Source organism: Platichthys flesus, chromosome 10, assembly GCF_949316205.1.
Source record: "Platichthys flesus chromosome 10, fPlaFle2.1, whole genome shotgun sequence".
In the NCBI taxonomy this organism is placed as follows: domain Eukaryota; kingdom Metazoa; phylum Chordata; class Actinopteri; order Pleuronectiformes; family Pleuronectidae; genus Platichthys; species Platichthys flesus.
This window is the reverse complement of record NC_084954.1, coordinates 8925923-8948294: the sequence shown is the minus strand read 5'-3', so window position 1 is coordinate 8948294 and position 22372 is coordinate 8925923. Positions and strand designations below refer to the sequence as shown.

At 42.5% G+C, this 22372-nt stretch overlaps 3 protein-coding genes across 3 annotated transcripts; 1 reads left to right on the top strand and 2 right to left on the bottom strand.

Annotated features, from left to right (window-relative positions):
- Positions 1–249: 249 nt before the first annotated feature.
- On the bottom strand, positions 250–6604 carry LOC133962160 (MAPK/MAK/MRK overlapping kinase-like). Its single transcript, XM_062397637.1, has 12 exons — positions 6322–6604; positions 4677–4791; positions 4222–4311; positions 4074–4144; positions 3900–3978; positions 3577–3625; positions 3309–3487; positions 3056–3157; positions 2760–2933; positions 2455–2614; positions 2134–2331; positions 250–1884 (listed from the first exon to the last, which is right to left on the bottom strand). The coding sequence occupies exons 1-12, from the start codon at positions 6476–6478 to the stop codon at positions 1807–1809; spliced, it is 1452 nt and encodes a 483-aa protein (XP_062253621.1). The 5' UTR covers positions 6479–6604; the 3' UTR covers positions 250–1806.
- Positions 6605–6697: 93 nt separating this feature from the next.
- On the top strand, positions 6698–16140 carry LOC133962157 (ribosome quality control complex subunit NEMF-like). The gene is made up of 32 exons (XM_062397633.1): positions 6698–6891; positions 7025–7093; positions 7596–7698; positions 8003–8128; positions 8223–8371; positions 8463–8530; positions 8924–9013; positions 9123–9196; positions 9287–9357; positions 9453–9528; positions 9642–9782; positions 9914–10122; positions 10199–10372; positions 10477–10540; positions 10673–10761; positions 10861–10964; positions 11064–11126; positions 11256–11368; positions 12273–12330; positions 12414–12472; positions 12544–12664; positions 12742–12925; positions 13028–13070; positions 13168–13217; positions 13726–13879; positions 14210–14287; positions 14398–14595; positions 14822–14857; positions 14973–15079; positions 15155–15198; positions 15285–15364; positions 15826–16140. Exons 1-32 carry the CDS (start codon positions 6833–6835, stop codon positions 15901–15903), a joined length of 3132 nt encoding a protein of 1043 aa, XP_062253617.1. The 5' UTR covers positions 6698–6832; the 3' UTR covers positions 15904–16140.
- klhdc2 (kelch domain containing 2) lies at positions 16139–22232 on the bottom strand. The gene is made up of 14 exons (XM_062397634.1): positions 22099–22232; positions 21197–21505; positions 20275–20354; positions 20067–20184; positions 19848–19960; positions 19273–19357; positions 19049–19132; positions 18850–18930; positions 18669–18727; positions 18392–18501; positions 18223–18295; positions 18051–18138; positions 17923–17975; positions 16139–17800 (listed from the first exon to the last, which is right to left on the bottom strand). The coding sequence occupies exons 2-14, from the start codon at positions 21482–21484 to the stop codon at positions 17677–17679; spliced, it is 1356 nt and encodes a 451-aa protein (XP_062253618.1). The 5' UTR covers positions 21485–21505; positions 22099–22232; the 3' UTR covers positions 16139–17676.
- Positions 22233–22372: the final 140 nt, after the last annotated feature.

Sequence of the window (22372 nt, the reverse complement as noted above, 5' to 3'; positions counted from 1 at the left end):
GAAAGCAACTTATGAGGTCACGGAAAGTGTTGCACGCAAATGAGCTGTCAAGTGTCGAAGACTCAGGAAGTCTCACAGAAAATGGTTGAATCTCAGAAGAGTCTGTGACTCAGTTACAAAAATAAGAAAACACGGAACTCGATATCCTCCAACATATCTCAGAAGGATTGTAATCGCAGCCACATGAGAGATTTTCAGATACTGACGAGAATTTCACATTTGACACAAAGACATTCTGACGTAAGAATAATTTTACATTTCCCTCTTTATTAAACATTAAAAAATAATCACAGTTTCCATCAATTTCAGCACGTGTGTGTGTGTGTCCGGAGTAGGTACAGACACATCAGAGAGCAAATTATTAAGAATTTCAGGTTAATAACAACAACATTCAGACGATACTAGATTCCTTCTTTTTTTTTTTACTGTGATAATCCATCACATTAAGTGCAGATTTTCTCACGGTTCATCATTTATGAGCTCACAGCTCTAAAGGGAACTATGACTATTAAAGCCACATTGTTTTAATTTGGAAGGGGGGGGGGGTATGAAGGTATTAGTGAAGCTACATTCTGAACATAGCAATACAAAATAACCTGCAATATTAGAATATACAAATACATTTGTCATGTACATAACTGTTCTGAAAAGTAATGTTTTCGTTATTCACTTCCAATTGTGTATTTTTTGTGGTTTCAATTGTTTGTTTATTTTATACCTGGATGAAAAAAATGTGCCTTTAAATCACCTCTCCTAATAGTGTAGACTAATTGTGAAGAACTTACTGTGAATGTTTTTGCTGTTTGCTTTTGCACAGGAAGACTTCTGCCCTCAAATCAGTTCCTCTGGAGGAAATGATTCACTGTTACTGCAAGGAGACTCTATTCTGATATAAATGACCTCATATTTTACCTATGACACAGTTTCAACCCTGCCCTTGGACTTCCTCATGTTTCATTTCCTGACAACTTTGAATCACAGCTTATTGATTAAAGCTGCTGTGTCATTTTATTTTTGTGATGCTTCCTTCACACAGCGAAAGGTGATAAATACTTGGAATTTGTTTTTACACTTGAATCTGATAATAGCGACTACAAATTTATCTATAATCTATAATTTGTTTACGATTAGTTCATGTTCCTTGTCTAAATGTTGCACCATTTAAAGGTTCAGTGTGTAGAATTTAGTGACACCTAGTGGTGTAGTTGCATGTTGCAGCTGAATACCGCTCCCCTTCCAAACATAAAAGGGAACCAGTGGGAGCCTTCGGTTGTCAAAATGTGTTTAGTTCGTCCAGTTTGGGCTACTGTGAAAAACATGGCGGCTTCCGTAGAGAGGAGCCTTCTAGGGTTAAGAAAACAACAATTCGTACAATTTAGATGAAACACACTAGTGAAAAACATCACTAGGATTATTTTATATTCAATTTCTGCCAATAAATCCCTTTAACCTAAATCTTACACACTGGACCTTTAAGTTTCCTTTTACTTATTATCAAATATCTTATTGCGTAGCTGGTGTAAGAGGCTTAGATTGAAGTGTCCACAGCTGTAAACATGTATGACCTGACGGGGTTGAGTGAAACTAAACAAACTCATCCTCAGTCTGTAGCGTCTGTGTAGAGATCACACTGAACAGTTCGGTGTCGTGGGCGTTAATGGTAAGTTGCCGCACTCGTTCTTCGTTGCATATCTTTCTCAAACATCTTTGCGTTGCTTTACACGTCTCAACATCAGGCCCGTCCAAACACTGTCCTCCGTTTCCTCAGTACAGTAAGAACACGTCTGAAGCCGACGTGTTCTGGGCTCAGTAGCCTCGGTGTTTCCTGTCCAGAGGTGGCACGCAGTAGGTCTTCAAAGCTGCGTGGTGTGACTCATCCCGGGGCTGCAGAGAGAGGAAACACAGGCTCAATGCCAAATCAAGGCCATCGTTGAAAACATAACAAGGCACTTGTTTGTCTGTATTAACTATGCATCCCTCCTTTTTTCCTTTATAAAACATTGTGATTTATCTTCTAATATGTCAAACAAACCTGTCGGCTGTGTTTACATTTCCTCGGCGCCTTTGGTTGATGTGAATGATTCATAAATTTAAAAAAGCCCTTACGTCTGTGTGTGGGGCTCCTGCGTTTACCTTGGTCAACAGTGACTGGCACTTCTTGGACGTGAGGGCTGGCAGTGTGCCTCGGTGAGTGACGGTGAACGCAGGCAGGGTGGACGCGGGGTAAGGGACCTGTGGCCGCGGTGCGACCATGTTGATCTTGGGCAGCGCTGTGCAGTAATGAGTGATGTTACGTTTGATGACGGGCTCTGCTACATGCTTCATGTTGTGCTGTGGGAGAGAGAGAGAGAGAGAGCAGTTGATGGGAGAAGCTGAATTGTCATGGTTCTTGTACGTTTCACTTAAGATGTGTTTAACATAGGGCTCGACTTGGAGAGTCGAGTTTGGACTTACACTGGTTAAAGGTGTTTGCCGTGCGTGTCTTCCCCTCAGCTGTTTGCCAAGTTTGCTCGGGCGACAGATGTGGTCCATGGAGCTGTGGGTCCCACTACTCTCCTCTCCATCTATCGCCCCAGAAACTCTGAGGAAAGAGTCGCCATTCTTCTCTGCCAGCCTGGGAGAAAACAAAAACCAAAGTGTATTAAAAAACTTGATTATAAATTATTTAAAATTTAAGTTAGAGTTTCCTATCTGTGTGGACACTACAAACGATTGCTGGTGCTGTAAAATGGTTTTCTTCCTATATTTGAGATGGTTACCGGGCTTCTCTGAAGTATGTGTGCCGCAGGGCTGTTTCTGCTGAGATGCGTTCATTGGGGTCGTATGCGAGCATCTGATAGAGCAGCGACAGAGCTGGGGCTGGGCAGTTAGGGATCAATCGGGAGATGCCTGTGCCTTTTTTGGGAGGGAAGTTGAAGTGCATCGCTTTAGACCTGCCAAACGAAAAGAGACCGTGAGAATTCTCCTTCTTTTCCATGTTCAGATTCTATACGTGCTGCTGCAAACACAAGACAAACGCTTCAAACAACATTTCCCCTGAGGAGGAAAAACCTACTTCTTGAACTTTTGGAGAAGAGATTGGTCTGGCGTCCCCAGCACGTCGTGGATCTTGGTAACTTGGTCCAACTCATTTGCTCCAGGGAAGAGTGGATTCAAGCTGAAAACACAGGTGTACAGTACATTAACCGGAGAGCCACATCGAGTTTGTTTGACATTTGTCAATGTCTGTGGTGGTGAACAAGACAGTAAAGTGAATGCAGGCACGTTAAAAAACTTTTAAATGACTGTTTAAATTTTACAAATCACACTTCATGATCTCGAAGAAGACACAGCCGACGCTCCAGACGTCCATCTTCAGGCTGTAGTATCCGTCGGTGAGGAGGCACTCTGGAGCTCTGTACCAGCGCGTGGAGATGTACTCTGTGTGCGGCGGCTTGGAGTACACGCTCCTACAGGAGCCGAAGTCCCCGAGCTTCAGGACGTTTTGCTGCAAGTTGAACAAGAGTTTTCAAAACTGTGGGGAAATTCACACAGTTGGATATTTATGAGGAGATTCATGATACTGATGGATCTCACTTTGATGAGAATGTTTTCTGGCTTCACGTCTCTGTGAAAGATCCCACAGCTGTAAAAAGACAAAGGAAAAGAAAGTAAAGTTATTGGATGCAGACATTAGTTTTATGATTAATTATTACCTGCGACGAAGAGATTATGTTCACAACCCTGTCTAATGTTTTTTTAGTCTGTTAGCATTATTACAAAAAAACCACTGAACAGATTACCCCAATAACCCAATAAAAAATGAGAATAATTCATGGATCTTGATAATTAGTGGGCCTTGGCGGAGGTATCCGCTCTACTGAGTCTACTAGTTAAACAAGTTATATCTTTATAATTACCTGTGCATATGTTCAAGTGATTTGCACAACTGGTACATGTAATTCTTTACTGTGTGGTCCGGCAGCGGAGTATGTCTCCCTGCCAAGAATAAGGAATCAACATCAGCCCACAATTCTTCTCAAATCATCACATCTTCAAGCTCTAATCGACCTTTATAATAAAACAAGACTTACCCAGTATGAACTCATAGATGTTCATCTCCATCAGCTCACAAATCAGATGCACTGTCCCACTTTCTTTGTCACTGAAACATTGAATCAGAGTAAAGACACCCCACTAGCTTGAGGCAGCACAGTCAATTAAAAACACTGCAGCACTCACAAAATCAGTTCATGTAGCTGGATGATATTTGCATGAGGGCTCAGTCGCTTCATGGCCTGGACCTCCCGCAGGTTGTTGGCCTGTTCCAGACTTAACAACAGACAACAGACCAGATTTACACATCATGTCATGACACAGTTTATAATAACAATATCTGCTTTCTGTATCGAGGATTTTGTGTGATTAGTTATAGGGATGTGGTCTAAAGCTGTTGAACAATGGAGCAGCTTCATTTGACAGCAGCATTATGTCACTACAGTGTGTGGACACATGTCAAGCTCTGACATCCATTGTTTCCTCATCACTCCAAGGTCAAAGGCAGAGTCGGCTGACATCTAATAGGCCCTTTAGCCAAAGCTGGTGTGAAGCCGCTGACTCAAATTTCAAGGGTCCATAGGAAAACTGCTCTGCTGATTGTTTGTGTACAGTACAACAGTGTGTGGATGAATATTTACCTGTTTATCGTCTGCTTCATGGTTTTACATGCGTAGAACTTCCCATCTTTCAGGCTCTGGGTTTTCAGCACCTCTGAAAAAGTGCCCTCCCCGATTTTCTTGATAGTTTTGTAGCCTGCAGAACGAAAACAAAGACAAGGATTCATCAAAAGGAACATTTGGAACAAACACATCTCTGTAATATTAATATTGAAGATCGGTACAATTGTAATAATTTCAAATCTGGATAACCTAGAGGGAAATCATCTGTTGCGTGTATAATAAAAAATAACATCTGCCACTGGATATAAAAGACGATGATAATTTTTACAGATAATTAATTGAGATTTTCTGACATAGATTAGTGTTCTAATAATTTTCTCAATTAATTGTTTACACTACAAAATACTGAAATGACTCAATCTGGTGTATTAAAATGTTTTGCTTTTCAGTTTGTCGTTCAAAACCAAATTCACCTCACAATTATAGATGAGTAAAGAAAAGGCAGAACATTATTTGTAAAAACTTGAGCTGACCTGTTCATCTTTACATTCACACGAAACGCATCGAGAACACATATTTCACAGGAAGTTTAAGGGCTGCCAGGAACCAATGATCGAAATAATAAAAGTTAATTAATTGATTTTGTGTCAAAAATATTAGAAACTATAATAAGTTTCCTGTTATATATGAAAAAGGAAAAGCAGCAAAATGTCTTACTTTATAAACAGGAATAAGGAAACGTTTGACTTTGTTTGTGTTTACTTGATATCTTCGAAGTATCTTTCTGTCAATGGACTCATTGTTTAACCCATAAATCTTTACAGCTCTATAATCGATCAATCCATTGTGTATTCGACTGATCAATTAATTTAATTAATGAAGTATATCCAACCAAAGTGAAATCACATGTATAAACCGATGCCTGGGTCAAACTGGTAAAACCGTCCAAAAATCGTTATGGTCACCATTTTCAACAACATCAAGCAATAGGTCAGAAAAAGGCCTAAATGAGAAAGACGATGGATAGAAAACATGATCATGAAAGATACTAAGGTCAAAAAACACTTTTTATCCGCTCTGGGACACAACGAGGCTCGTTCGAAGCTCAAACCAGCGAACAAAGCGAATGGACCCTGGTGAGGGAAACACCAACGACCTCCCGTCCAAAGTCCCATCCCCGCACCGCCGTTAAAACGCTCCACTCACGCCGCATTCCTCTGATTCTCCGCGGCCGCATGTGCACAGACGATCCGCAGCATCTGGATGACGCGTGCGGATCTTCGGCCGGGGAAACCAAAGTGTTATTCGAGGCGTCCGGGAGAGAGAGAGAGAGAGATGTCAGTGAACCGCCTGGGACGGCTGCTAGCTTAGCCTCTCGCTAGCGCGTGCCCTGTTAGCTGACCGTCGCCTTGGTAACGGAGCACGCCCCCGCCCCGCGCGCTGACCTGAGGAGGAAACTGGAAACTCTCAGTTCGTCTCTGTTTTTAAAAAAAAAAGAAAAAACCGAGAAACGCTCACGAGAATCACACCGGCCGACAACAATGCAGCTGGATACGCCCTGAAAACATGTCAGTCCGGCAGATTTAATCGCCAAAGGCCCCAGATGTTTGACGCGTTTTGGTTTGACTCGTCCTGATGTTGTTGTTGTTGTTGTTTTGTTTACCTCGCTTCGAGATGTGGATGATGTGCTCCGGGTTGTTGATCTTCGCCTCCGCCCGATGCCCCCTCTGCCCGCAGTCCCAGTGCGCTGCTGGTTTGGGACCATTTCGGAGGCTCGCTCTGTGTTTCACGCCGATCAGCCAGCTGGAGTAGCGCATCATGAGTGCACGATGGCGTCTGAGGGACGGAGCATGAGCGGAGCGACGTGTTGTGGGATGAAGTCACAGCCGCCTGGTCCTCTGCTTCTCACCGCACACCACACACTCTGTGCACGTTATTCCCCCTGTGTTGTGGTGTGTGTGTGTGTGTGGAGGGGGGGGGGGGGGGGGGGGGCTCCTCTCTGCTCCACTTCGGCTTCCGTAGGGCTTGTCATTACCGCGCATGCTCACTCCCCACCTGCATGTTTTCCCCCTTCACTGCTGATGTTGCTGCACTAGAAATGTGATCGTTTACATTCAGGGTTTCCGTTTCTTTCTTTTTTTATTTAGAATTCGTAGCCTCTGCCCAAAGTCGCCATGAAGACCAGGTTCACCACCCAGGACATCAGAGCGGTTATTGCCGAGATCAACGCCAAGTAGGTGTTTGGTTTTCCTCCAGCTAGCTGTGCTAACTTCACTTTAGCCTCCTCTGGCTGTGCTAATGCTACCGTGGACGTGTTTGCCTGTGTTGATCCATTCATTCGTTCGCCTTGTCCTCTTCCTTCGCAGCTACATGGGCATGAGAGTAAACAACGTGTACGACATCGACAACAAGACGTATCTCATCCGGCTGCAGAAGTGAGCCCTGTTTGAAAAGTTGTCTCCAGAAGTTTCCCCATATTGGCCTTTGATAGGGCATGAACACGTCTTACTCTACCTGCACTACTGATAACAATACTCAAACCTCCAAAACACAAGTGCTGCATTCTAAATTGTAAATATAAATAGGGAAATATGGTATGCAGAGGTATTCAAAGTTAAGTAACACTGTAAAATGAGTTTTAATGTTTATTTAATAATGATAGATACAATACGTGTTGAATTGCACAGCTGATTGTCAAAGCCTGTCCCTAGAACAAACAAAAACAATTACAATTAGACTAAAGAATGTGTTTTGTTGACCTCAAGCTTCAGTACAATTAGTCAGAGTGCACACATATCCACTCAGATGTAAAGAGTAGAATGAAAGATACGTCCTCAAGTAAAGTGCAAGTTCCTCTGATTGCTCTTGAATGAATACACGTAGATATATTCCAGTACATCAGTCAGTGTTTAACTGTTTGTGATGTTGTTTGTTCAGACCTGACAGCAAAGCTATTATTCTCATTGAATCCGGGACTCGGATTCACTCGACTGACTTCGAATGGCCAAAGAACATGATGCCTTCAGGCTTCGCAATGAAAGTAAGAACTTTGATCGTTGAACTTAGACTAAAGATCGGACTGATCTTTAGTCTGATTTTGATTATTGCGGAGTAAATGTCTAATACCCTTTTAATACCCTTCTATTAAATTATCTTTTAGCGTTGTTGTTATGTGTATTGAACACAGACAGGGAGATTGATATTATTGACATGTCAGTGTTAAGACTACTTATTATTTGTAAGCGCTGATTTGAAACATCGAGACTCCGACAGCAGTTTCAAACTCACTAATTTATTGGTTGGTTGTTGTGATGCAGTTAAAGCAACTCTCTTTTTCTCTTTAGTGTCGAAAACACCTGAGGTCACGTCGGCTGACCGAGGTTAAGCAGCTCGGCATCGACAGGATCGTGGACCTCCAGTTTGGTTCAGATGAAGCCGCCTACCACCTGATTGTTGAACTATACGACAGGGTTAGAATATTCCCCTTCATCCTTTCTTTTCCTTTTCAGATGCTATTGCTTTGTGCACAAGTTGAATGTAGACCTTTCTGTATCCGTTTTTCAGGGCAACGTCATTCTAGCAGACCACGAGTACACCATCCTGAACCTGCTGCGCTTTCGCACGGCGGAGGTAGAAGACGTCAAGATTGCTGTGAGAGAGCGGTACCCTGTGGAGAACGCCAGGCCCCCTGAGCCCCTCATCAGTCTGGAGAGGTAAGCACATCTCTACACCTGCCTGTTGAGTTCAGTGTAAATGTATCATTACTGTGTCAGTGAGATAATGTGTTTTTTGGTTGTTGTATAGACTCACTGAAATTCTCAGCAATGCAACAAATGGGGACCAAGTGAAAAGGGTCCTGAATCCTCATCTCCGTAAGTAACCAAGCAGCAGACAGTCTGTGTCACCTGCATCTGTTTATTGATTTGTTTGTTTGTTAGTTAGCAGGAATAAGCAAGGGAGGGATGGGACCTGGGAAGAAGACATTTCATTTTGGGGTGTAGGTGAAATAAGAGATGGATCCAGGATCATTGCAACATAGTACATTGATTTAATAGTATTACCAATACCAGATTCACATAGTTAAGAGTAAATGTATATAAGATCGTCATTTCGGTTTTCAGATGACTTCTATTTTGTTTTTTCTTTCCACTTTTAGAAGTAGAAAATTATGTGTAGTATTGTTTGGACTCTGTGATGGAATGTGCTCTACTGAGTGACATCCTGCACTGAACTGTGTTTTGTTTCTTTTCCATTCCCCTCCCCAGCTTACGGAGCCACCCTGATAGAACACAGCTTGATCGAAGTGGGACTGCCGGGCTCCGTCAAAGTTGACAGCCAAGTTGACGCCGCCCAAGGTAACGTGGATCAGGGGGACACAAGTTGGCTGTCATGTGGTTTGGTGATAGTTTATAGTTTGAGATTTTCTTTGATAATGGCTGTAATGTTGTGTTTTCTGCTTTTCAGTTGCACCGAAAATCCTGGAGGCCATGCAGGTTGCAGAAACCTACATGGAAAAAACGGCCAACTTCAGCGGCAAAGTAAATAATCTTTATTTAGAGGTGACAGTGCGTTTGAGATCCAGTTACACAATGTGGTACATTCACAAGTTGCTTTTTGTTTAATTCCAGGGTTACATCATTCAAAAGAGCGACAAGAAACCAAGCCTGACTCCTGGCAAACCCCCCGAAGAACTGCTCACGTATGTCCTGTTTAGTGTAATGCACGATTCATGCTTTTTTACTTAGTTATTTATAATATCGTTAATAAATATATGATTATGTTGTCTGCTCACAGATATGATGAATTCCATCCATTCCTCTTCGCCCAGCATGCAAAGTGCCCTCACCTGGAATTTGACACGTTTGACAAGGTGATAGCTGCTCATTCGCTTTATCTCCTACTGCAAATTTTTCTGAATTTCCATATAGATTAAGACTTTTTTGCAAGAATGTGATATCAATCCGGTTTGATCCTCTCACTCAGGCGGTGGACGAGTTCTTCTCTAAGATGGAGAGCCAGAAGATCGACATGAAGGCCTTGCACCAGGAGAAACAGGCTATGAAGAAGTTGGAAAATGTGAAACGAGACCACGAGCAGAGGCTGGAGGCTTTGCACCAAGTGCAGGTTAGAAACATGCAGCTTTGAGCTTTTCCCGCCGTAAATCAATGATGCACATAATGAAACCTGCTCATCCTCGTGTATGCATGTAAAGAATTAGCAGAAAACTTAAAGCCACCTTATCCGGTGTGTTGCAGGAGGTGGACAGAGTAAAAGGTGAACTGGTGGAGATGAACCTGCCCATGGTGGAGAGGGCGCTGCAGGTGGTGCGCAGTGCTTTGGCCAATCAGGTGGACTGGACTGAGATCGGCACTATCGTCAAGGAAGCGCAGGATGCTGGAGACCCCGTGGCGTCCGCCATCAAGGAGCTGAAGCTGCAGACCAACCACATCACCATGCTTCTGAAGTGAGACCATCGCCCGTACAGAAACATCCGGCCCACCGTCGCACCATTTGGCTCATGTGTATCTTCCCCCCTTTAGGAATCCATATATTTCTGAGGAAGACCCGGAAGAGGAAGTAAAGAAAGATGTGGTGGAGGAGAAAGGGAAGAGGAACAAGAACAAAGACAAAGGACAGGGCAAGAAGCTGCAGAGGAACAAGCCCATGTTGGTGGACGTGGACCTCGGCCTGTCGGCGTACGCCAATGCCAAACGGTAAATTTACATGTTAAAATCTAACATGGAATTAGATGTTATATGAGGAGAGCTTCTGTTGTTGTTCACAAAGATGATGGATTGGGTCTTCATGCTTTTCTTAGGTACTACGACTACAAACGCACTGCTGAAAAGAAAGAACAGAAAACCATGGAAGCAGTGGGCAAGGTGAGAAAGCTGTGACATCTATTTATACATTTGCGTCTCAGAACATAGTTTACACTTTTTGTAACCATAGTTCTAAAGATGATCAATTATCACAAGACTTTGATGAAGAACGTGCTGTTGAAATCGTTCCAGGCCATGAAATCTGCAGAGAAGAAAACGCAGCAAACCCTGAAGGAGGTCCAGACGGTGACCACCATTCAGAAGGCCAGGAAAATCTACTGGTGAGTCACCCCTCGCCACGTGTTGGGCACATATCCAGACTTTGTTTTGATTCAGTCTGTGTGTTCTAAGTACCGGTGCCGTTTTCCCCCTGGTGGCAGGTTTGAGAAGTTCCTCTGGTTCATCAGCTCGGAGAACTACCTCATCATCGCAGGAAGGGACCAGCAGCAGAACGAGATCATCGTCAAGCGCTACCTCCGGGCCGGTAATGGAGAAACTCCCACACACAAGCTCTTACACTTAAAAAAAGTGGAATATTTGTTTTAACTGAGCTGGTTCATCATGTGTGTCTTTACCTTATCAGGTGACGTCTACATTCACGCTGACCTCCACGGCGCCACCAGCTGCATCATCAAGAACACTACAGGTACATCCGCACGTGTGGTTTTCTCTTTTCCTTTCTCTCCACGGTTTAACTTCATTGTCCTGTTTTGTGATAATGGTCAATTTGACTTTTTAAATAATTTATTATCTGCACATCATCTCCTTCCTCCAGGTGTTCCCATCCCTCCTCGCACCCTGACAGAGGCCGGCACCATGTCCGTGTGCTACAGCGCTGCCTGGGACGCCAAGATCATCACCAGCGCATGGTGGGTCCATTCTCATCAGGTTAGTCTTCAACATTCTTTCTGGTATTTTGTATGTTACTGAATACAAATTTTTGAGTTCCTGGGATTAATCTGCGTCCGTCTTCTCTCATCTCTTTGGATTTTTCTCTTTTTTCTATTACAGTTTCATTTCTCAGACACCAGTCTTTGTTATTTGATAAAACATTTGGAATTTTGTTTTTTACATGATGTGATCAACACTATTATTATTAAGTACAATTCATTTGACATAACTTGATCTTTGGCGGTGCACTTTGACATTTCTAGACGTTATATACAGGGTTTCTGCAGGGTCTTTTAAAAGTAAAAAAAAGTCAAAAATTTAATAAAAATGTTTAACCTAATAATTCTTAAATATGCTCATATATTACATTCCAAGTCTTAAATGTGTTTTAGGTAGGTCTTGATTATGTTAAAGTTCATTTGACACCACTGCCGCTGTGCTTTAAAAATAGTTTTTTTTTGTTCTGTAATAAAAAGTACAAACAAGCCCACAGTGGAACTGATAACTTATTTATCTCTGCACACTCGGTTTCGGGGAAAGACTTTGGATACTGTCTCAGCCGGTAGTTGTGAGATAACGTGGCGTTAGAAGATTTATTCTATACTTGGCTACCTCACCTAATCTTCAGTTATGCAGAAGTGTAAGATCGATTGTCCATCATATCTGTCGCACAAGACATAGGTCTTAAATTCTATTCAATAGGGTTTTAAAAAAGGTCTTTAATAACATTTCTGATTGATGGTACTTGCTGCCGAGAACTCAGCAGGTTTTACTTCAGTGGGTTGTCAAACATAAGGAAATTAAAATAAACTAAAAGCAGCAAAATAATAGAAATTTGACATCATTCTTATTTTAATCAGGAGAGTTATGTCAGATATAAAACTATGTTTCTATAATTCAGGTGTCTAAGACGGCTCCAACTGGAGAATACCTGACCACTGGAAGTTTCATGATCAGAGGTATCTAACTATATCATTTAAAGCATGTGATCTTTATATGGAATCAGTACAATATATAAGGAGTTTACTATGTTTCTCTCCAGGGAAGAAAAACTTCCTGCCTCCTTCGTACTTGATCATGGGCTTTGGATTCCTCTTCAAGGTAAAAACCTTCCAGAGCTGTAACATTTAAACTCTTAGTAAGCCTCTAACAGTAGTGTTTAATTCTTGCAGGTGGATGAACAGAGCGTGTTTCGGCACAAAGGCGAGAGAAAGGTGAAAACCATAGAGGAAGATATGGATGAAGTCAGGTCCAGGACTGCGGAGCTGTTGGAGGAGGGAGAGGAGCTGATAGGTGGGAGGAGATAAGGTGACAGGCGTTTGTAATGATGTTCAAAAGTGTTGATGCTAAATTTCTGTTGCCTTTCGCAGGGGACGACAGCAGCAATGAAGATCAGGGGGAGGAAAGAGCAGAAGGAGACGGAGAGGACATGAAGGTGATAAAGGAGGAGGGAGAGGAAGAGGAAGAGGAGGAAGGCAGGGAAGAGGAGACAGCGGACGGAGAATTCAGCTTTCCGGATACGACCATCTCCCTCACTCACTTACAGCCCAGCAGGTAACATTAACCAACGTTTGGAGTGGAAACTCCTTTCTCCACTTTCTACTTAATCGTTCTGTAGCTGCCACTTGATTCAACCAAATCCCTCCTTGTTTCTAGAAATGTTCAGAACCCAGGCTTCAAAAAGGAAGCAACCACTCGGGTAAATTGTCTCTGTCATTTTAAAAACAATTCCATCCGAGTCAGATACTTTTTAAAACACGTATTTTACTCACGTTCATTCATTCATATCTATTCAGGCTGATGTGGACTCACAGCTGAAGAAACACACGGCTGCCAAGCAGAGGAGGTGAGTGGATGGATAAATCAGACCTCCTCAACATAAAGATGTGAAACTACTCACATGTTTATTGGATGTAAACTGACCAATTACAAGTATGAGACGTGTGGGGATGGATTGAAATATGATGCAGAGTGTTGATAAAGTAACGGAATTAACTAATTCATTAAATATGAATGTATTTTAGTGGAAGTAAGTTCTTCTTACCTGTAAATTTTCTGAGTATTTGAGTACACGGGTAAGGTTTAATGAATATCTATAGTGACATTAATTAAATGAGTTTTGGAGATGAGGCCGTATATCTCTACTACAACCTCGCTAACTTTGCCCTGCTTCACTTTGTTAGAGTAGGATTAGTCACAGATGATTTTCAGATGCTGCTGGAGGTCTTTGGGTTACATTTGCATGATTTCACAGAGGATATCCATCCTTAATTAGTCATTTATTGACACCTCTACAGAAATCTCACAAGTGTTACCTTTAGTAAGTTATCTGAATTTTCTGACACCACCCATAGAGAAGAGAATAAGAAACCGAAACAGGAGGGTTGTGACGCCGAGGAAAAGGCCGACATCAGACCCGGTGGATCAGCAGCCGACCAGGGGCCCAAAGGCCCCTCAGTCGGCCCCGCAGGAGGCCTCTCACAGCAGCCGCTGAAGAGAGGTCAGAAGGTGAGAAAGAGAGAAGATCGGAAGTTTTTTGTTGAGCTCACCATGCAATTTGGCTTGTAACCTTTCAATGTTTTTCAAAATATATATAATCATGAGCTTACAAATCCAAATTTCTGAGAAAATATAACTCTACCCTCAGCAAAGGAAAGAGAACTGTCCATCACAAACGTCAATTATTCGATAAAAGTATTTTGATGAGGATGTTGTTATTTATTTGACAGCAACTAGTGTGACACGTCTTCATTTTTATAATTTGATGGATGAATCTTGGACCTCAATTGATTCTTCTTTCTTACTGTTCGTGTGTGTGTGTGTGGGTTCCTCCTTTAGAACAAACTGAAGAAGATAAAAGAAAAGTACAAAGACCAGGATGAAGAGGACAGGGAGCTGATGATGCAGCTGCTCGGGGTGCGGATGAAAAACACAAAGTTGTTACTGCACCTGCTGTACACTGTCATTGCCACGACAACATCTGCTGTTTTTCAGTTTCAAAATAAATAACATAGTTTCTCCTCTAGTCCGCCGGTTCCACCAAGGAGGAGAAGGATAAGGGGAAGAAAGGAAAGAAGGGGAAAGGTAAAGAGGAACCCATCAGGAAACCACCGCCTCAGAAACAACCTCAGAAACCTCGTATCACGGAAACGGCAGCAAACAAACCAGAGCCTGTGGAAGGGGAGGAGGGGGGGGACGGAGGTCCTGCTGAACAGGAAGACAAGGTAACTGAGCACTCTGCCTGCTGACAGAATCACGGTTACAGTTACCTGCCAAGAGAAACCTTTTTAAAATGTCTTTAAAATGACTTTTCTACAGAATGGGATGTGAATTTGAATGATGTGTAAATGATTTCAAATTGTCGATGCTCGTTGCACTGGTCCCAAGTCATCTGCCACTTTGTGTTGTTCGTGCATTTGAATGCATTTTACATGCTGTCCTTTCTTTCAGGAGGACGAGGCTGACCAGGACAACCCTGGAGCTGAGGTGGGTTCTTAAAGTAAAACTGTAACTTAAGATAAATGGATTCTTTCAAGGAAAGACATGTTCTTTCTCCAAAATCCTCGGTTACTTTCAATTCCTTTATATCTGTGTTGCGCAGGAAGCAGAGAACCTGCTCACCTCTCTGTCAGGGCAGCCCCATCCTGAGGACGTGCTGCTGTTTGCTGTGCCCGTCTGTGCTCCCTACACGGCCCTCTCCAACTACAAGTAGGTGCTATTAAACCTTTGAGCAGGTAACAGTGCGACGAGCACACAGAATAACGAGTCATTTGTTTTCCACAGACACAAGGTTAAACTGACACCAGGTTCTCAAAAGAAAGGAAAAGGTAACGAGCAATGATCTATTCTCCTCTACTTTTAGAGTGAACTAGTGCTTTTAGAAATAACAGCGGTGTCGTCTTGTTCCTACCAGCTGCACGTACGGCTGTTCTGAGCTTCATGAAAGCCAAAGAGGCCTCAACCAGAGAAAAGGACCTGTTCCGCAGCGTCAAGGTAAAAGCGCTGACTGTGCTTTAGTGATCTGTTTAAAGTTACTCCAGACTTTATCAAATTAAATCATTTGTAAGGTTGAACTCACGGATCGTTACATCAAGTTTAAGCAATTACAAAGAAAATCTTCATACTTGATAATCAAATACGTAAATTACAAAACTATTTACATCCGGTATCTGTATTAGCTTTTGTTTTATAGTGTAGCTTATAGATTTTGAAAATTAGCTTGTTTAAGTCATCCCCTTGAGCTGTGTGGAGCTGCGTTTGAGGGATTCTTCAGCATATTATAGATGCATTGAAGCACGCTGCTCGTCATCCATTGAGTCTTAATTTTTTTCTGCAGTGCCTTGCTTCATTTCCTTTTTTGTATCAATAGTCATTATTTTAAGTATTAATCATATCTTAGCTTATAGCTTTATCTTCCTCACAATTCAAACTCTTCTCATCATTCTGTGCTGCAGGACTCTGACCTCTTCAGGAACATGCCTGGGAAAGTTAAAGTGTCTGCTCCAAACCTGTTGGCTGCTAAGAAGAAATAAGAGACGGGTGAACAGACGTGATGGACGTGAAGCATTTCATCGACACAGAACTTCACACTTTGACTCATTTCAGTCTAACTCTGCCAAAGTCATCATCGTGAGGTTCTACTGGTTAAAATCTGCGGTAGCCTTGTTACCATATGAATAATTTTATTTTTTAAATTGATTTGTATTTGTTGCCCATCAATGTTTGAAATGAAAGCCTGTAAATTAACAAAGATGAGTAACAGAAACCAACCTTTTGTACGTGTTTATTTCTTTGAATACAAAGTTAACACTCTTCATTGGATCCTACAATTTAAAAAACACACAAAGGGAACATTGTGCAAAGTGGGCGAATACACAGCCCGACCGACAAGAGGCATTTCAGTGCATCGTGGCCAAACATCCACTGTACTTTCAGTATATTAAGTTATTGATTTTAATAAGTTTCAACGCTACAGGAGCCACTTGATTGAAAGACTTTTAAAAGCCATTTTCAGACCACAGAACCACACACTTCCTCACAATCATATAAATAACTGTATATACAAATAAAACTTAGTTAACACCCAGAGTAGATGAGCTTGTGTAGCACAAAGCAGTAGTTTTAGGTCTGTGAGAACTCCACACTGTGACAGTATTTAGTTATAGGAATCATTTCAGAAACAGACCTTTTTAAAGATAAAACTCAAAGCGTCTGTTTCGGGCCTTTGCACCACAGAAAGTAGTGTTTAGACAATGGAGACTTCAAGTTGGCTTCAGAGAGAGACCAGGGGAAGTCACTGTTGTAAAATCTTACTCGCTTTGTTGTCTTGATCTTATAAAGAATCCGATTCTCGGGAAACTGCAACATGCACGTTGACCTTCAGGAGAAAATGACTGAAGTTCTGCCTCCTTCACAAACTATATATCTTCACTCCGTCTTCCAGTGGTCTCTCTGAAATTGTTAATGCATGATTGATATTTTCTGTCCTTATTATAAGATAAACCGGTATCTACTACTACAAAGCCTGTCTGGTTCATCAGCTGGCCAATACTACAGGCTGATAGGAGCCTTTTAGACACATCGGTACTTGTGTTTGTTATATGAAAACTTTAGTTTAACTGAATGCGTTAAATAATTTAATATTTTACATAACTGTCTTTTTTATTTATAGTTATTTATAATAATGTTTATGGTCAAACAAGCCATGATTAAATAGCTTTGTTATAAGGGTTGGATAATGTCATTTTTTTCTCTCCCACATATCAGTATCTCCATCAACCCCCAGAAATCTCGATCCGGCATATTATAAGAAACTCCTGATTTGTCTTAATATTTAACACCTCTGGCGAAGCCGGTTCACTGTAGTGTTTGGCTACAATAGAATTACCTTTGTAACATTTACTCATCCACTACAGTAGTAGAGACATTTATTGAATAATATGGACAGATTATTATGCCTATATTTAGCCTCTTGTTGAAGTGATGAAAATGTTGAAGTCCAAAGAGAACAGAACAGTTCAAGCTGCACTGACGGGCGGAACCTCACAACCTCTGCTCCTCCACTGACGGTTCTACTGGCTTCATGGTAGTTACAGGGTAAGAAACAGAAGACGCTTCGACCTTAGTGTGCAAGTCCACAGCTGCTCACTATTGCTTTAGGATTTAGTTTCATGTAGGCAAGTGTCCATTCACACGTTAAATGTTCAGGTAGGACTACCTGCTCTGAGAGAAACAAGCATCTCTTCCATACATACATACACTTCCTCTTGTACTGCTCATGGTTCGATTGTAAGCCTCCTCTTGGTCTAAGAGCCCAGTGTGTTGACGCGTGCCATTCTCTGTTTGAGGCTGTGCAGGATGGGTTTGGGGAGACAGTCCCAGTAACTGGATAATCGCTCCCTGTGCTGCAGAATGGCCTCCATACAGAACCTGCACAGTGGAGAGAGATGTGCATGTGAGCATGAAACAATGAGAAGTTTCATGTATCAGTTTCAGATATTTAAAGAATGTATATCATAGTGTTTTTTTTTTTAATTTCTGTATAAACTCACCCAACTAGCGATTTGGGTTGAACATTGAAAACCAGTAGCTCGTTGCTGTGAGCCTGTCAAGGGAAAGTCATGAAATTAGTAGGACAAACTGTTAATGAACTGAGATGTTTGAGGAGAAAAAAGCTTACAGCTCTGTGATGAGACAACAGGTTGTTGGCACAACCTCCAAACACAAACACCTCCCCGTCAGGACCCGAGCAAGCCGTGTGCCACAGCCTGAAACAAACACAATACACCATCAGTGCTTCACATTCTCACAAACACACAACCACATGGTCACAGTTCAGAGGAGCTAATCACCTGGGACTCTGTGCGTGGCCGTGTTTGAAAGGCTTCCACTCGTTCTTGCTCACGGAGTAAAGCCAGGCGTCACCTGGAAATCAAGATATGAGCAGGCTCAGTGAGATCAGTCATCGTTTTCAGGTCATTATTATGATCTCCCTACTGAAAGTCAAGAGTCAGATTTTACTCAGGGTCTCTCTCTCTGTGGTGAAGCCTCCGAATAGGAAGATGTGGTCCGATGACACAGGAGTGAAGGAGTGCCAGGACCGGCCCGCGGGACACTGCTGGGCAACGTTCCTGCAGGACGGAAGGGGAAGTCAGTCAGGAATATTTGAACAAGAGCGGGACAATTGAGAGAATTCTGGAAGTAGACCATATTCCTACTGGGGAGATGAAAACCAATCAATATCAGGCCCAATGATTAGTATAAGGGCTCAGCATGAGAATAAATGGACAACACTCACATTTCATGCCACTCCCACGTGTCCAGATCAATGTAGTGCAGGTCGTTTAGTCGGTAGTTCTGTTGAACAGAGAAAATGAGTTATGATTGGATGACATGTGGCAAAAATATATCCATATGTTGCATTTGGCCAACCTGTAAACATGTGACTCCTGAACAATATAGTGCTTATGATTATTTACCTTGAATCGTCCCCCGAACACATAACCTCTGTTACCAACTGTGGCACAGGCATGAGCTGCTCTGGGTGATGGCGCGTTCCCCTACATCGGGCCAGACACAGGAGAGGAATCATGTCATTGCTCTGGTAAACATTGAAAGGATGTCACATAGTTCTGAACAATGGCTCTGTGTGTGTAAAGCTGAAGTATGTTTGTTTACCGTAGTTATGGGCTGACTCCATGTCAACGTCTCCAGGTCCAAGATGTGAATGTGATTGTTCCAACCTCGCCCGGGGCTGTCCCACTGCAGCAAACACACACAGGGGAATACATGACAATTACATTTTACTTTAATCCAACAGAGTATCAAAATATATAAAACTTAAACAATGAAACAAGTGTGTTCATGGTTCAGCGGGAAAAGAATCTCCAGTCTCTACAAACCACGAGAGAAGACGATTCATCGTATTCAAACGTCCCTCGATGAGGTCCCTGTACGACGTAGCCATAGCCCCCAAAGAATATGAGCCTGTGAATGCAATGAACAAACGTGTGTAAAATATCACTGCAATGAGATTGACTCATTAATCTTGTGTATTTACTACTCAAACTATAGAAAAACTAAATCACGTGACTGAAACTTAATTCCAGACGGTCACAAGAACAGGTTTTGAAGCATGTGAGGAATTTCACCTATTTCTGAAATCTTGTAGCAAAAAGATGGAGAGAAAAATGTGGTGTGTCCTGCTGATTTACCTCTAGAGGAGAACAGCAAATTGTTGTTTCTTTAGATAGAAAACATTTAAAATACTATTTTGTGTCTAAGGTTTCCCATCCTCACCAATGTAATAATTAGCCATTTAATAAAAGTGGAAGAATAAGAAGGATCTTGAAGTTTCCTGCTGGGGATCTGGGAGCCCATGTATATCAATGAAGAGCAACAAATTCAATAGGCTGCTTATCATCATGTTTCACATTAGAACCCTGATGAAAAAAATAGAAATGTAGTCATCCTTCACCTGTTCTTCTGAACCCAGCAGCCTAACTTGTCCTTGGACGACGGAGGGAAGCCTTTAAGATCTGTCATTTCCTCCCACACAAGGCTGGGAGCTCTTAGGGGCAGGCGGTAGATCTGAGAAGAAACAGCAGGCCGACATTCTTCAAGCTCTGATGAACAGGCATAAAGCAAATCATTTGAAAACCACAGAAGATTTTGGGAAACACACAAAGTGTTGTACCCTGTTTGTGTTTCCCCTGGCATGATGACCTCCAAATAGGTAGAGGACTCCATCGACACACACCCCGCAGCTTCCTGACATGGATGTGTGTAGGTTACCTCCGGCTACATGCTTTGTCCTGTGAACATATGATGTGTTGTTGAAATCTGACTACTTTATGCAAAGCTACTTTGGGCATACTATATGCAATTTATATGCAAATACTCACCATACACCTGACTCCATGTTGTATGTCCAGATTTCACTTCTCGGCAGATACAAGTCAAAGAATCCGTGGTTTTGGGCGTTCTATAGGGGGGTTGATTCAAATGATTAATAACCTTGTTGGTTTAGCATATTTAAAAATAGTTTTATAAGGTGTGTGTATGGGTCACAGTCTGCCAGTCTCATCTCCTCAGGCTTCTAAAGCCGAGTGGCCATGATGGCAAAAGTCAACTTAGATGTTCGCCTCAAGTTTGAGACGAACAGAAGGGCCCCCCCCCTGAGGGTCGAAGGCCACGAGGGGGCTTGTGTGGGGTCAACACATCTGTTGTGTAGTTTGGGACCCAAAGCTTTAAGAGTGAAAATCTTAAAATCAAGTCTACGCAGAGCAGGGAGCCCATGGAGATAAGCAAGGATTGAGTGATGTGATGTGATTTATTAAAAACTAGTAAGAAGTGGAGCTGCAGCGTTCTGAACCAGTTGGGAGGGAGAGAGAGAGTGAAGAGAGTAATTAACACTAATTACTTCACGCAACTCGATTGCTTAGATATACGATATACCTACTGACGTGTACTGCCATTACTGACAATACCTCTGTCATTACCATGTCATTGTTGCTCCTTTCATCTCTTCTTCTTTTGTATAAATACTTTGAGCAGTGACACACCTCTCTTTTCTCATGAACGTTGTAAATACTGTTATTTTGTTGATGTATACTGTTACACACAATAACTAATGCACTTCTGTCCATCCTGGGAGATGGATCCATCACTTCCGGCTCTCTCTGAGGTTTCTACGTTTCCCCCCCCTGCTTTCTGTTTCTGGTAGTACTTAGGACAGAGGATGTTGCACCTTGTTTGTGATTTGTGAATATGAGCAACAGAAATAAAGTTTGATTCGATGGAGTGGAGTTTTTGGACAGCTCTTACCTTGTATCCACCCCACACGTACATGACATTCCTGTCAACAACTGCTATGTGACCGCTGCGCTCGGCCGGTGTGTCCAGCTCAAACGACTCAGACGCCTCAATGTCTAAGGGCTGCTCGTCCACCACCTCCTCCACCTCCTCTTCTTCCTCCTCCTCCTCCTCCTCCTCTTCCTCATCCATGTCGTCGTTGACCATCCAAGCAAACAGCCGGTCGTCTTCATCCCTGTCTGAGTCGTTGTCATCCTCCCTGGCTGGCAGGTCCCCGACGTCTTCCTCCATCTCGGCCATGTCCCTCTCTCCTGTCTCCTCCTGCCCGTAGAGGGAGAGGGAGAGAAATCGTGTCGGTTAGTGCTGATGGGATTTATTCATAAGCAGATTAGCTTTAGCAACAAATACAAATAGGCTAACAAAACAAACCACGTTCAGAACACCGGAAGTGACGGTACCAGCTAAGACAGCAGGACAAATCACCACCACAGTAGTTGTTTATTTCTCTGTAATGGCCAGCTTTTCATGGAGTTAAACCTCAAACTCTTCAGGCCACTTCACTTTCCTCTCAGTGAACTCAGGCCCAGGCAACGTTAGCATGGCTCGCAGCACGATTACTGCTGACCCAGTTTGCTAACTTAAACTATTTAGGTCAGTAAACCACCGTTAGCTTAGCATCTGCATCAAAAAGGAGACGAACTAAATACTTAACTGCGCAAATACATCTGATTATAAAGCCTTAAATTACTCAGCTGCTCCCCAAGCTAACAGATGTGCCCATTAGCTGCAGAGCCTTTGTAAACTTAAAAACAAGCCAGCGACTCGGGGAGACAGACGCGTCAAATCTCCCTCGACACGTCGGCGACTCGGATCACAAACATGGACGCGAAGCCACGAAGGACACACGCTCGTACCTGTCGTTATTTGCCCTCGTAAGATGTTTGTTTGCTGTGAATTTCAAAAGTAGTTCGCCATTCGTGTGAGGTCATCACAAGAAGTCTGGGGGCACGACCGGAAACGGGAGACTTGTCACATCCGCCATCTTGATAAGGTCAAAATTAAAGCGGTACACGCCAGTTTTCATTTCCGGCTTGGTGGTTGTAAACAATAAAAGATATTAATATTGATAATAATAACGTAAACATTTCTCACATGAATAAATATTTATACTTACACGTTTTTGTGCCA

Coding starts and splice junctions, on each gene's coding strand:
- LOC133962160 (XM_062397637.1), bottom strand. CDS start 6,478: ATGATGCGCTACTCCAGCTGGCTGATCGGCGTGAAACACAGAGCGAGC. Junction 2,934..3,055: donor CTTCTCCAAAAGTTCAAGAA/GTAGGTTTTTCC, acceptor TTCGTTTGGCAG/GTCTAAAGCGATGCACTTCA. Junction 2,615..2,759: donor ACATACTTCAGAGAAGCCCG/GTAACCATCTCA, acceptor GTTTTCTCCCAG/GCTGGCAGAGAAGAATGGCG.
- LOC133962157 (XM_062397633.1), top strand. CDS start 6,833: ATGAAGACCAGGTTCACCACCCAGGACATCAGAGCGGTTATTGCCGAG. Junction 7,699..8,002: donor CTTCAGGCTTCGCAATGAAA/GTAAGAACTTTG, acceptor TTTTCTCTTTAG/TGTCGAAAACACCTGAGGTC. Junction 8,372..8,462: donor CCCCTCATCAGTCTGGAGAG/GTAAGCACATCT, acceptor GTTGTTGTATAG/ACTCACTGAAATTCTCAGCA.
- klhdc2 (XM_062397634.1), bottom strand. CDS start 21,484: ATGGCCGAGATGGAGGAAGACGTCGGGGACCTGCCAGCCAGGGAGGAT. Junction 20,185..20,274: donor AACATGGAGTCAGGTGTATG/GTGAGTATTTGC, acceptor ATATGTTCACAG/GACAAAGCATGTAGCCGGAG. Junction 18,931..19,048: donor GGAGTCAGCCCATAACTACG/GTAAACAAACAT, acceptor GGCCCGATGTAG/GGGAACGCGCCATCACCCAG.